We start from the raw sequence: 14,954 nt of genomic DNA on the forward strand, positions 1-14,954 counted from the left end.
TGAACCAATCAGTTGTTCCATATCCAGTTCTAACTGTAGCTTCTTGTCCCACACTGAGATTTCTCAGGAGACAGATGAGGTGATCAGGCACTCCCATTTCTTTAAGAACTTGCCATAGTTTGCTGTGGTTGACACAGTCAAAGGCTTTTGCATAGTCAATGAAGCAGAAGTAGATGTCTTTCTGGAACTCTCTAGCTTTCTCCATAATCCAGCACATGTTTGCAATTTGGTCTCTGGTTCCTCTGCCTTTTCTAAATCCAGCTAGCACTTCTGGGAGTTCTCGGTCCACATACTGCTTGAGCCTTCCTTGCATAACCTTGCTAACGTGTGAAATGAGTGCAATTGTGCGGTAGTTGGAGCATTCTTTGGCACTGCCCTTCTTTGGGATTGGGATGTAGACTGATCTTCTCCAATCCTCTGGCCACTGCTGAGTTTTCCAAACTTGCTGGCATATTGATGTAGCATCTTAACAGCATCATATTTTAAAATTTTAAATAGTTCAGCTGGAATACCATCACTTCCACTGGCCTTGTTATTTGCAGTGCTTTCTAAGGCCCATTTGACTTCACTCTCCAGGATGTCTGGCTCAAGGTCAGCAACCACACTACCTGGGGTGTACGAGACATCCCTGTCTTTCTAGTATCATTCCTCTGTGTATTCTTGCCACCTCTTCTTGATATCTTCTGCTTCTGTTAGGTCCTTACCACTTTTGTCCTTTATTATGGTAATCTTTGTACGAAATGCATTTCTGAGAGTTCTCGGTCCACATACTGCTTAAGCCTGCCTTGTAGAATTTAAAGCATAACCATGCTAGCGTGTGAAAGGAGTGCAATTGTGCGGTAGTTGGCGCATTCAGTGGCAGTGGCGTAGCGTGGGGGTGCAGGGGGGGCCGGCCGCACCGGGCGCAACATCTGGGGGGGGCACGCTCGCCGCCTCCGGAGTCGCCGAAGAGCCTCGGGCGCAGGCTGTAGCAGAGCCCCATGTCTTGCGGAACCGACGAGCTGTGCGTGCGTCCGGGCTGAAGGCGTCCGGCAGGCAGCGGCTCTCAGCGCTTGCCGTGGAGCGCACGCCAGGCAGCCCCTCCTCACAGCCCCGCCGCCGCCGCCGCTGCCTGGCCATGTTGCATTTTCCTCGCCTCTCTGCCCTCCTCCTCCTCCAGGCAAGCGGCGTCGTTTGGGCGGCAGCGCCAGCGGCAACTCGCCTCAGATCACCTGACACGGACCCGCCGCCGTGGCTACCTTACCGTAAATACCCCAGCCCAGGCAGCAGCAAGAAGAAGCTGGCAGTGGCAGCAGGTTAGGGGTTAGGGGCGCAAATTACTTGCCTGGCCCCGGGTGCTGACAACCCATGCTACGCCGCTGTTCTTTAGCACTGCCCTTCTTTGGGATTGGGATGTTTAAAATTTTAAAAGATGATGCTGTTAAGGTGCCCTTCTGCTTGTTGTTGTTTAGTCGTTTAGTCGTGTCCGACTCTTCGTGACCCCATGGACCAGAGCACGCCAGGCCCTCCTGTCTTCCACTGCCTCCCGCAGTTTGGTCAGACTCATGTTTGTAGCTTTGAAGACACTATCCATCCATCTTGTCCTCTGTCGTCCCCTTCTCCTTGTGCCCTCCATCTTTCCCAACATCAGGGTCTTTTCCAGGGAGTCTTCTCTTCTCATGAGGTGGCCAAAGTATTGGAGCCTCAGCTTCACGATCTGTCCTTCCAGTGAGCACTCAGGGCTGATTTCCTTCAGAATGGAGAGGTTTGATCTTCTTGCAGTCCATGGGACTCTCAAGAGTCTCCTGAAGCACCAGAATTCAAAAGCATCAATTCTTTGGTGATCAGCCTTCTTTATGGTCCAGCTCTCGCTTCCATACATCACTACTGGGAAAACCATAGCTTGAACTATACGGACCTTTGTTGGCAAGGTGATGTCTCTACTTTTTAAGATGCTGTCTAGGTTTGTCATTGCTTTCCTCCCAAGAAGCAGGCGTCTCTTAATTTCGTGGCTGCTGTGTGAAAAAGGTGAGGGTCGCGCGGTGGCCCCGCCCCTTTCTCCTCTGGCCCCGCCCACCGCGGCAGGTAGGGCAGAAAAAGGGCTCCTCTCTCTCTCTCTCTCTCTCTCTCTCTCTCTCTCTCCAAGCGGCCGCCTCGCCAGGGCAGCCGCGACGGGGCGCGTCTCCCTCGCGCTCCGCCGTCCTGCCCCAACCGGGGCTCCCTCCCCTCACCCCCAGCCGCCCCAGCACCGCCGCTCTCCCCTCCCTCAAGCGCCCCTTCTTCCCCAGCCCGGAGCCCGACGGCTGCCCGCCTTCCTCCGGCCGGGGCGCGCGGAGGGGCGGCTGAGGCGAACGGAGGTGGCCGGTTGCCCGGAGGTGGGACGGCCGAAAAGGCGGGCGGGCGGGCGAGAAGGGGAAGGAAGCTCCTCCTCTCCCTCAAGCGCCCCTTCTTCCCCAGCCCGGAGCCCGACGGCTGCCCGCGTTCCTCCGGCGGGGAAAGGGCGCGCGGAGGTGGCCGGTTGCCCGGAGGTGGGACGGCCGAAGGGGAAGGCAGCTCCTGGCTCGCTGGCCGCCTCCTCTCGCTCCCTTTAAAGGACAACTTTGCGAGCGAACCGCTGGGCGCCCTGGCCCCGGGGAGGCGCGAGGAGCCGCGGCGAAGGCGGAGGAACAGGCGGCCGGGGGTGGGTCGCTTCCTCCGCCGCCTCCTCCTCCTCCTCCTCCTCGGAGTTTGGTGCTCCGTATCCGGGAAGGAGCCAGCCCGGAACTGGTAGCCCCGGAGGAGACGCCGCCGCCCTCGAAGTTCGCCTTCTCCCTCAGGCGGCGCCATGCGGCGGCTCCGTCGGGGCCCGTGTCCGGGCAGGGGCTGCGCGGTGGCGCTGGCGCTGCTGGCCGCCGTGGCCTTCTTCGCCGTGGCGCTGTCGCTGGCCAGCCTGCAGGCGCCCCCGCTGGCCGGCCAGAGGCGCTCTCCGGGCGGGGAAAGGCGCTTCTCCGACGGGGCGGAGCGGCCCGAAGACCTGGCCCGCCCCGTCTACCAGAAGGCGCCGCCGGAGCCTTCGGCCCCCGGGGAGTGGGGCAAGCCTGCCCACCTGCAGCTGAGCGCCCAGGAGAAGAAGGAGGAGGAGGATCTGGTGGAGCAATACGCCCTCAACGTCTACCTCAGCCAGAAGATCTCGCTGCACCGCCACATCCAGGACGGGCGCATGGCCGAGTGCAAAGCCAAGGCCTACCGCTACCGCCAGCTGCCCACCACCTCCGTGGTCATCGCCTTCTACAACGAGGCCTGGTCCACGCTGCTGCGCACCGTCCACAGCGTGCTGGAGACCTCTCCGGCCGTCCTCCTGAAGGAGATCATCTTGGTGGACGACCTGAGCGACAAGGCCTACCTCAAGGGCCAGCTGGAGAAGTACGTCAGCGGCCTGGAGAGGGTGCGCCTGATCCGCACCAACAAGCGTGAAGGGCTGGTCCGGGCGCGCCTGATCGGCGCCACCTTCGCCACCGGCGACGTCCTCACATTCCTCGACTGCCACTGCGAGTGCGTTCCTGGCTGGCTGGAGCCGCTGCTGGAGAGAATCGCCCAGAACGTCAGCACCGTCGTCTGCCCCGTCATCGACACCATCGACTGGAACACCTTCGAGTTCTACATGCAGTCGGGCGAGCCCATGATCGGGGGCTTTGACTGGCGCCTGACCTTCCAGTGGCACTCGGTCCCCGACTACGAGCGCCAGAGGCGCAAGTCCAAAATCGACCCCATCAGGTCGCCCACCATGGCCGGAGGCCTCTTTGCCGTCAGCAAAAAGTACTTTGAATACCTGGGCACCTACGACATGGGGATGGATGTCTGGGGAGGAGAGAACCTGGAGCTCTCCTTTCGGGTGTGGCAGTGCGGGGGCATCTTGGAAATCCACCCCTGTTCGCACGTGGGGCATGTGTTTCCTAAGCGCGCTCCCTACGCCAGGCCCAACTTCCTCCAGAACACGGCACGGGCAGCGGAAGTGTGGATGGATGGGTATAAAGAGCACTTCTACAACAGGAATCCGCCGGCACGGAAGGAGAACTACGGAGACATCTCAGAAAGGAAGCTTTTGAGGCAGCGCCTGAAGTGCCAGAACTTTGACTGGTACCTGAAGAACATATTTCCGAACTTGCACGTGCCAGAGGACCGTCCCGGTTGGCACGGAGCCATCCGCAGCGTGGGCATCTCTTCCGAGTGCCTAGACTACAATTCTCCCGAGCACAACCCGACCGGCGCCCACGTCAACCTCTTCGGGTGCCACGGGCAAGGAGGGAACCAGTTCTTTGAGTACACGTCGAATAAGGAGATCCGGTTCAACTCCGTGACGGAGCTCTGCGCCGAAGTTCCAGACCAGAAGGATTTTGTAGGCATGAGGAACTGCCCGAAAGACGGCTCCGCTATCCCAGAAAACATTGTGTGGCATTTTAGAGAAGACGGGACCATTTATCACCCTCATTTGGCAAAATGCCTTAGCGCTTACCGCACTGCTGAGGGCCGGGCTGACGTGCAGATGAGGACATGCAACGCAGAGGATAAAAACCAGTTGTGGAAGTTCGAGAAATAGAAATTGGTCTGGGAGTCTCTGTCCAAGACTACTTCCAGCTGACTTAGTGTGTATTCCCACTAAGTCTGGCTTGGCGTGTCTTCCCATTAACTGTTAATGCCGGATTTAGGTAGCTTCGAAAAGGATTTTTAACAGGTTTGGGAATGGCAGTGAATGACTGTGAAGAAGCAGGGTTTTGGGGACTTGCTATCTGAAGTGCCTTTTATTCTAAACTCCCATTGGCGGGGGCTGATGAGAGTCATTGTCCAATATCTGGACGGGTGGATCCTTAGGTGTTCACTTAAAAGGGAACAACTATAATTTTTGTGTGTGTGATTGTAATACTTTGGGAACAAGGTGGCCTTGGTTAGAACTGCAGATTACTGAACGTTTATGTTATGTGTTACTGTGACAATGTGGGGGGGGGGATGACTGAAATCAATACAAACGTAGCCACAGTACAGAGCTGTTTGACAGTGGAATTGACAGTAAGAGCTGTTTGACAGTGGAATTTGCTGCCAAGGAGTGTGATGGAGTCTCCTTCTTTGGAGGTCTTTAAGCAGAGGCTTGACAACCATATGTCAGGAGTGCTCTGATGGTGTTTCCTGCTTGGCAGGGGGTTGGACTCGATGGCCCTTGTGGTCTCTTCCAACTCTATGACTCTATTATTCTAAGATAATAACTTTAATACGAGTTACGCCAGGGAAAGGGAAGCTGTGGTTCTCTAGGTGTTGGATAGATCAAAGCTCCCATCAATTCTTGCCATGTTGACAAGGGTTGTTGGGAGTTTTGGTCCAACGACAACAGGACGGCCACATGTTCCCCCTTGTCTGAGTTAACTATACGCATAATTCGTGGCTAATGGGGTGGTTTGGCCAAGAAGTGGGAGAAACATCACCCTTAGGGTGCTGCCTGAGTGTTGCACATAGGAGTCTCGTTGAGTGTGTTGGGAGAAAATGTTGCTTAGCTTTTACGGCAGCTTCCCAACTCCCATCAGTCCGCTGGCTGGAGTTGATGGGAGTTGTAGACATCCTGGAAGGCACCAGGTTAGCAGTGGCCCTGTGCGACGCCAAAATTCCTCCCCCCTACTTCTTGTGCTCCATTCTAAACAATAGTTGTGGGGGCCCCAAGGCTGTGTGCCCTAAATCCACCTCCTGGGTTACAGAAGGCTGCAGAGTAGTAACAGGCCTGAGTTCATGTTGCTTTTCATTATTGAAAGCAGAGCGAGGAGAAAATACAATCTGCATCGTGCAAGTGGTGAAAGCGATCATTTGTTAACTTAGGGAGGAGGTAATCAAGTTGTAGCTGAGGTTAACAGTATTCGTGGCAAATAAGAGTTATTGCTATTGATGACGCTGAAAAATGTCAAAAGGGTGGGAAACCAGACTTGTTTCTTGTATCGGAAACACCTGCGTCAATATCTAGAACAGGCGTGGGGGATATTTGGCCCTCTGGATGTGGCTGGACTACAACTCCCATCACCCTTCGCAAGCACAGCCAATGGCCAGGGATGATGGGTATTGTAGTTCACTGACACCTGGTGGGCCAATGGTTCCTCGCACCTGATTTAAAGGCTCTTTATCAGTGTTTCCCAAACTTGAGTCTATAGTTGTTGTTAACCTATAACTCCCATCATCCGTAGCTAAGAGGACCAGTAGTCACAGATGATGGGAATTGTAGTCCAGAAACAGCCGGAGACCCATGTTTGGGAAATACTGCTCTATATCAAGATTTGCAATTCCTGATAGTAGCTATTTATGAACTCTGCCTTATCACTGTTAACATAATCAGTTACATGTAGTGCTTTAAAATCCACTGATGGGTCAGAGAATAAGAGAAACTGCTTTTTGGATGGTTCTTAACACACTTCAGATGGAATTCAGATTTCCCCGAGGGCTATATCTTTAGGTAAAGGTATAAGGTGTTGTCACACTTCCTCAAACGTGGCATAGCCAGTATTAACTAATTGCTGCATTCCAAGTCTGTACCTTGAACTCAGAGGCTGTGCCCCTGTGGCTACGAAGTGACAGGAAGCTGGCAAGATATGCAGAGAAGCAGTTTCAACAAATCGGTGTGATACTTGCCTTTTAAGTCTCTGCCTAGGTTAAATGAACGATGCAGTATTGTAGCTAGTCTGGCAGAGGTTCAGGGAGTAAACTGCATCTTTGATTGTCATAAATAAGCACCTGACTGTTGACAGGACATAGATCAGGATTTTCTAACCTGGTGCTTTCCAGATGTTCTAGCCAAGGACAGCTATCAGCCCCAGCAAGGCTGACATAGGCGAATTCTTCTTAAAGAAGACTGTTACCTTCTGAAGGTAATGGTTCTGGGATCTCTATAACTTGCCTCTTGGCAGGAAAAGTGACAAAGCTGTAGCTATCTCTATATTTTAACTAAGCTGTAATTGGGCATGACCCATAACACCAGGCTACCTTGAAACTATAGCAGAATTAACTCCCAACAGAGCCTCGAGTTATCAAGGCCAGCAGTCCTAAACATCATGGTTGACAAGCTGCCATTGAAGCTGTTAGCCTCTCTCTCTGTGCCTCTTGTATGTAGAGAACCTTGTTTCTGTTTCAGAACTAGTCATGTGGCCACCTTAGTTAGCCATTCCAGCTTTCGGTCTTAAAAACTGAGACTGGGCACATCTAATCCTTATTCTGGATGGGGCAACCTTGACTTGTGGGACTGAGGAAACGATCACTACCACACAGAGTTGAAGGTGATGGAGGAGAAACTCAATTCTCCTGTGTTTTGCTCATTTTGCACCTGTTATTGCTCTACTTACAGGTCACTGTAGGGTTTTAGAAAACCTGATAAACTTGTTTGAACAGCAGTGAAGGCTGGACAGGATATTAATGGGTGTGAACAGTGCCTCTAATGCCACCATCATTTAACTCTTTTGTCGACTGCCTTCATTTTTAGAGATGATGGCATTCGTGGTGGTCAAGGGAGAAGAGTCGCCGTGCCTAAAAACTTCCCTGCTCTTCTTCCAAAGCTACTATTCCTCCCTGTTTCTACTTCTCATTGCCAATGCCTCTTGTGATTTCATCGCTGGGACAATCCAGGGTTTGCCAAGAATTGCGGGTTATTTTGCAAGCTCCAGTCCATGGTATCGGGACAGAACGACGCGGGTGGCGCTGTGGGTTAAACCACAGAGCCTAGGACTTGCCGATCAGAAGGTCGGCAGTTCGAATCCTCGTGACGGGGTGAGCTCCCATTGTTTGGTCCCAGCTCCTGCCAACCTAGCAGTTCGAAAGCACATCAAAGTGCAAGTAGATAAATAGGTACCGCTCCGGCGGGAAGGTAAACGGCGTTTCTGTGCGCTGCTCTGGTTCGCCAGAAGCGGCTTAGTCATGCTGGCCACATGACCCGGAAGCTTTATGCGGACACACGCCGGCTCCCTCGGCCAATAAAGCGAGATGAGCGCCGCAACCCCAGAGTCGGTCACGACTGGACCTAATGGTCAGGGGTCCCTTTACCTTATTATGTGCAAAGAATACGGATTTCTGAGGTGCTGGAGATGTTTGTTCACATTCCCTGCCACCCCTTCATGGTACTTGAAGGGGGACAGAAGCCAATCTGGGGACGGAGAGAATGTGCCGCATTATATATTGAAAACACCATGATACCACTTTCAACAGTCCTGGCTACCCCCAAAGCATCCTGGTATCTGTAGTTTGGTACAGGTGCTGGGCGTTGTTAAGAGGTGACCCTGCACGATTCCCCAAGTTCTCTGGGAAGAGGGATTGATTGTTAAGCCCCTTTGAGAGCCGTATCTGTGTGAGGGAATGGAATCGGCCGGCCTAACAACTCTTGGCGCCCTTAACTACATTTCCCAGGATTCTCAGGGGGAAGTCGCGAGGCTGCTGCTAACGCAGGGTGCGGATGTGGCCTGACTCTTCAGTGCCAGGAAGACCTATGACCTTGAAGCACAGGTGCAGGGAAAACAGCACACCGGAGCGAACAAATCTATGTCCGTTCTGTGGCCAATAAGAAATAAACTCATCTTCTCAGGCTGCCAGAATAGCTGCTACACCGCATGGAAACAAGTGTCTTCGGTCGGGTTTGGACGATCAGTTTTCGCCTGCAGTGTCCTGGTGAATGTTGCAGTTGCTGCAGAGCGATATCTCTGTGGAAGAGGGCCTTCTGAAATTGTCCTCTATGTGTTGCGACTCTGTGGAACATGGCTGGTGAAAAGGGACTTTAGTGTTACAGTCCTATGATGACCGTATTAGTGCAAAATCACTGATCTGAAACCGCCCTTACGGCTTCAGAATGATGACTATTAAACCAGAACTAACAGTTACGGCAAATTTATTGTAGGTAAGATTCCACTGTGCACATAATATGCCAAGGTATTCCTATGACACTTTAGTATTGTCATGATTTAGCACCGTTAAATTCTATGGTGGGACTGAGGTGTAGAGTGTCTTAACCACAAGTGACCTTGTAAAGCTTTTTCTAAAAATGTTTCCCCCCTTTTCTATGCACACCGAAGCTGGATTTACACTGAGCTCTGTGCAAAGCACTATCTCACTATGAGCTTGTGTGAGCTATGCAATTATATCCACCTATATGTGCCTTATTTCTTTTTTGAAGGTTCAGGGGAAAAAACTTGTATTTTCTTGCGGAGGACTGTTCTAATGCCTAATATGAAGGTGTGCCAATCTACAATTCTCTTGGGATGGCGATCCTGAACCCATTTGCTAGAGATTAAGAGGTTCTCTTTAACTTTGTGGGACTTATATCAGGGTAAACATTTACAGGATTGCACTGTTAATAACTGGCGTGAAGGGAAAAAGCAAAACTGAATTAGTATTCCATCGCTGTATGAAAAGTACAGAGGAAAGAATATAATAATTGTGTGTCTGTGTGTAAGTTAAGATATATAAATATTTTTATACTAAGAATTTGCATTGGCAATCTTAGCTGTAGCATTGTCACTAAGTTCAGTTCAGAAAGGTAATACTGTTTACAGGCTTCTGAAATATTTGATATCTGGAAAATGAAGGTATGCATTTTAATTATGCTTCAGTTCTTGAATGAATTATGAAATTGTTTGGGGAAATTTTACTGTAAGGGTTTTAAACTACTGATTTATGGTGTCTGTTTTTAGGGAAACAAATAACTTCACAATGCGTAGATGTGATTGAAAGCTCCTTGAAAAGGCGGAAATAAACAGTTTTCAATTTAAATCTCGAATTGGCCTCTCTGTACTAATGGAACTTACTCTATTTACATCAGTCTTTGCACACTTGTATTTAGGGGCCTTAGTATCAGAAATGTAATTTACAGCTGCACAATTATTATAGCTAGGAACAGTGGCGTGGCGTGGGTTGTCAGCACCCGGGGCAAGGCAAGTAATTTGTGCCCCCTAACCCGTGGATTTGTGCCCCCTAACCCGTGGATTTGTGCCCCCTAACCCGTGGATTTGCGCCCCCTAACCCTAACCCCCAGATGTTGTGCCCGGTGCGGCCGGCCCCCCCTGCACCCCCCACACTACGCCACTGGCTAGGAAGTGGAAAGGGCAAGGTGAATATAAAATGGAAGAATGGTATAAAGAGGTGTGGGATATGGCTGTATTCATGATAAATTAACACGTGCTATTAAGGTAAGACAGAGAATATGCAGGAGAAATGATTTTGAGGAGATATGGAATGTATTTGCAGAATTTGTACTGTTAAAATGGAAAGGGGGCAAACGATCGCAAAAGGTGTCAAAATTTTGGGAGGTTGGATAGCGACAATGGAATGGTGTGAGGGTGGGGTGCACATTTTTATCTATTTATTATTATTACTTTCTGCCCTGATCTGGCCACAGTGATCCATGCGACGGTCACCTCCGGGTTTGACTACTGTAACTCGCTCTACGCGGGGCTGCCCTTGAAGCTGACCCAGAAACTCCAGCGGGGGCAAAATGCCGCGGCGAGGCTCCTTACGGGGTCCTTTCTGTGGGATCACATTCATCACATTCATCAACTGCACTGGCTCCCGGTGGAGTACAGGGTCAGGTTTAAGGTGCTGGTTTTGACCTTTAAAGCCCTATGTGGCCTAGGACCCTCGTACCTACGGGACCACCTCTCCTGGTAGGCCCCATGGAGGACCTTAAGGTCCACAAATGACAACATTTTGGAGGTCCCAAGCCGCAAGATGGTTAAATTGGTCTCAGCTAGGGCCAGGGCCTTTTCGGTACTGGCCCCGACTTGGTGGAACGCTCTGTCACAAGAGACTAGGGCCCTGCGGTATTTGACATCTTTCTGCAGGGCCTGCAAGACAGAGCTGTTCTGCCTGGCCTTTGGTTTGGACTCATTCTGACCCTTATGTTTCCCTGCCCTTATAGTCTTGATTTATCGGCTACTTTTAAAATGAGGCTGCATTTTAAATTGCATTTTAACCTGTATTTTAAATTGGAGTTTTTTTCCCTTTTCCCCCTATTATGTTTTTACTGTGATTTTATTGGTGTTATTCGCCCTGAGCCTGGCTTTGGCTGGGGAGGGCAGGGTATAAATAAAATTTATTATTATTATTTTTTTCAGTAGTTTAGAATGGGGTTTTGTGGCTGAAAGCAGAAATGCTTTGTGTTTACTGCTGAAGTACCCATCTAATTGTTGTGACAGCAGTATACAGGTATAGTCAAAGCAGAAGGGGTGTGGGGGAAAGGCAGTCTGTGACAAAGCTTGACTTGGAGTTCAGCTGTGACTGGCCTTCTTCCTAGTCTGGTATGCTTCCCTATAGCTGAGGTTGCCAACACAACGCCTGCGGATTCTCTGATGCCCCCAAAGGCCTTGGCACCTCTGGCAGGGTCCCCAGACTCCGCATTTTCATTTTTCATTGAATGAACTTAATATTCATATTGTATGCAGGGACACGGGTGGCGCTGCGGGTTAAACCACAGAGCCTAGGATTTGCTGATCAGAAGGTTGGCGGTTCGAATCCCTGCAACGGGGTGAGCTCCTGTTGCTCGGTCCCTGCTCCTGCCAACCTAGCAGTTCAAAAGCACGTCAAAGTGCAAGTAGATAAATAGGTACCACTTCGGCGGGAAGGTAAACGGCGTTTCCGTGCGCTGCTCTGGTTTGCCAGAAGTGGTTCAGGCATGCTGGCCACATGACCTGGAAGCTGTATGCTGGCTCCCTCGGCCAGTAAAGCGAGATGAGCGCCGCAACCCCAGAGTCAGTCACGACTAGACCTAATGGTCAGGGGTCCCTTTAGCTTTACCTTACTTCCTGTAAAACAAATAACATCAAGGCTTTGAGGCTGAAGCCCTGCATGGAATATCCACAATGTCACAGTTGCCGGCGTAGGTATGAATAAATGGCTTGCACTTGCAAGTTTATCTGCTTATTTTTTTTTATCTGAGTAGAAAGTAATTATTATTATTATTTACTAAATTTGTATACCACCCTTCGTTCATATATCTCAGGGTGGTTCACAACATAAAAATGCAGTATAAAAAACACAAAATGCATGAGTAGAAAGAATTTTGAATGCTCTAGTGCAGAACGATAACTAGGTCTTAAGACTTCCTTTTTTTTTTTTTAAAATAATTTTTAAGTCTTAAGACTTCCTCCACCCATATTTTATCTGCTCTCTGTAGAAGCCAAAAAAAAAACATGTGCTGCCTCTTCCTCTGACAGTTCAAACTGCAGTCAAACAGCACCAAATACTGTAGCCTTTTTAGCTTCGGGTGAGAAGAGCTTTGTGCCCGGGACAGGGAAATGGGAGTCAACAGACACTCAAGGAATAGTTTCAGAGAAAAAGCTTTATTTCTACCATCCACGAACTGGTAGAAGGAGCAAGTGTGATAAATTCACAAAACAAGCACGAGTTCACAGTCATTTGCACAGAGCATATATTCCCCTCCAGTTTCCTCCCCTTTCTCCTCCCCTCAGGAGTCCTGCCCCATGATGGGTTTCCTGAGCATGAACAGAAAGCTCCTGTCTTGGGACTTTTTTGAACTCTTGGCGCCCTTCCCAGGAAAGGGGGTGAGAAGCCAAGGGGGTTGAGGAGCCTTGCAGTTCAACGTGTCCAAGATCTGTTATAACCGAATGAAATAAGAGTCAGTTCTGTTCTTTTAGCAAGGTCAACTGGCCTGGGAAATTGTTCTATTCAGCTACCTTTGTTACAGCAGAGCAAATGAACTAATGCCTTTTAGCTGCTGAGAAAATGATTTTGAAAAGCTTTGAGAAGCTTTGAGCCTGCTTTGTCCTCACCTCCTTCAATACCAACAGCTTATTATTCTCAACCACAATACAGTGGTACCTCAGGTTCCAGACGCTTCAGGTTACAGACTCCGCCAACCCAGAAATAGTACCTCGGGTTAAGAACTTCGCTTCAGGATGAGAACAGAAATCGTGCTGTGGCGGCAGCAGGAGGCCCCATTAGCTAAAGTGGTGCTTCAGGTTAAGAAGAGTTTCAGGTTAAGAACGGGACTCCGGAACGAATTCAGTTCTTAACCCGAGATACCACTGTAGTTAGCTTCATCCACCTGCTATATTCCCCCAGCCAATGTGTTCTGGATAGTTTCCTGCATGACAGACAGCTACAGGGCCGGCCCTCCCATTGGCCTTGTGAGACAGTTGTCTTGGGCGGCAGGCTGAGTACAACTGGGAGGGGTGGCATATCTGTGCCCCACCCCAAGAGTATGCCACTCCTGCGCTTGTCACCTGCATCATGCCACCTGGAAAGAGCAGGGCTGCTGCTGTCGCCACTGCCTACTCTCTGTCTGTTAAGTTGTGGGTGAACATATCAGGCGACACAGCGATTCTTCAAACAGCTCTTGTTTATTCACAGACCCAGAACAGAACTGAACTGAAGGGTTCAGCCAGCCTGCTTATATAGAGCTCCACTACAACGCAACAGTAACAAATTTATGCAACTATCCAATCACTGAACGTCACTTTCAATCCCTTATTTGCATATGTGGACCTAAGTGAAAACTATCTATAGTATCCCCCTGCTGGCTCAGGGTGAGAATTTCAGTACAGTGGTGCCTCGCAAGACGAAATGAATCCGTTCCGCGAGTCTCTTCGTCTAGCGGTTTTCTCGTCTTGCGAAACAAGCCCATTGACGGCTTATCGGCTTAGTGCTATTAGCGGCTTATCGGCTTAGCAGATCAGCTGATAAGCGGCTTAGCGTTATTAGCGGCTTAGCGGCTTTTAGAGGCTTAGCGGCTTAGCGGATCAGCTGATAAGCGGCTTAGCGGCTTAGAAAAAGGGGGGGAAAGGGAAAAAAGCCCGCAGGAACTCACAAGACATTTTCATCTTGCGAAGCAAGCCCATAGGGAAATTCGTTTTGCGAAGCGCCTCCAAAACGGAAAACCCTTTCGTCTAGCGGATTTTCTGTCTTGCGAGTTGTTCGTCTTGCGGGGCACCACTGTACATAACACCGTCTTCCTTTTTCTCCTCTACCACTGCCTTCTGTTCACATCAGGGCTTCTCTGGGCTGCCTGCAATTGCCTCAGGCAGCAGAGGAGGAGGTGGCAGCCTCTGGTGGGTCAGGGACCAAAGGAGGAAGAAAGGGAGTCCCCGCCCCCCCCCCATTTTATATTTTGCTTCAAGCGGCAAAATGTCTTGGAGAGTAGAATCACTACTCTTCTTGCAGTCCATGGGACTCTCAAGAGTCTCCTCCAGCACCAGAATTCAAAAGCATCCATTCTTTGGCAATCAGCCTTCTTTATGGTCCAGCTCTCACTTCCATACATCACTACTGGGAAAACCATAGCTTGAACTGTTGTCGTTTAGTCGTTTAGTCGTGTCCGACCCTTCGTGACCCCCTGGACCAGAGCACGCCAGGCACTCCTGTCTTCCACTGCCTCCCGCAGTTTGGTCAGACTCATGTTTGTAGCTTTAACTACACGGACCTTAGTCTGCAAGGTGATGTCTCTGCTTTTTAAGATGCTGTGTGGGTTTGGCATTGCTTTTCATTATTTATTAAATTTATATAAAGGTAAAGGTACCCCTGCCCGTACGGGCCAGTCTTGACAGACTCTGGGGTTGTGCGCCCATCTCACTTAAGAGGCCAGGGGCCAGCACTGTCCGGAGACACTTCCGGGTCACGTGGCCAGCGTGACAAAGCTGCTCTGGCGAGCCAGAGCCGCACACGGAAACGCCGTTTACCTTCCCGCTGGTAAGCGGTCCCTATTTATCTACTTGCACCCGGAGGTGCTTTCGAACTGCTAGGTTGGCAGGCGCTGGGACCGAGCAGCGGGAGCGCACCCCGCCGCAGGGATTCGAACCGCCGACCTTTCGATTGGCAAGTCCTAGGCGCTGAGGCTTTAACCCACAGCGCCACCTGCGTCCATATTAAATTTATATACCATCCATCATTCATAGATTGCAGGGCGGTTCACAACAGGGAGGCGGAGAGATGATAACACGGGTGCGAATTGTTGCGGAATGTTTCTGAGTTGCCTCTTC

The 14,954-nt window shown here is 50.6% G+C and overlaps 1 protein-coding gene across 1 annotated transcript; it reads left to right on the forward strand.

The window, feature by feature from the left end:
* Positions 1–2,672: 2,672 nt before the first annotated feature.
* LOC307199150 (polypeptide N-acetylgalactosaminyltransferase 4-like) lies at positions 2,673–9,735 on the forward strand. The gene has a single exon (XM_079946835.1). The coding sequence runs from the start codon at positions 2,804–2,806 to the stop codon at positions 4,553–4,555; it is 1,752 nt and encodes a 583-aa protein (XP_079802961.1). The 5' UTR covers positions 2,673–2,803; the 3' UTR covers positions 4,556–9,735.
* Positions 9,736–14,954: the final 5,219 nt, after the last annotated feature.

This window comes from Podarcis cretensis (genome assembly GCF_951804945.1).
Source record: "Podarcis cretensis genome assembly, chromosome: 12".
NCBI classification, from domain to species: Eukaryota; Metazoa; Chordata; class Lepidosauria; order Squamata; family Lacertidae; genus Podarcis; species Podarcis cretensis.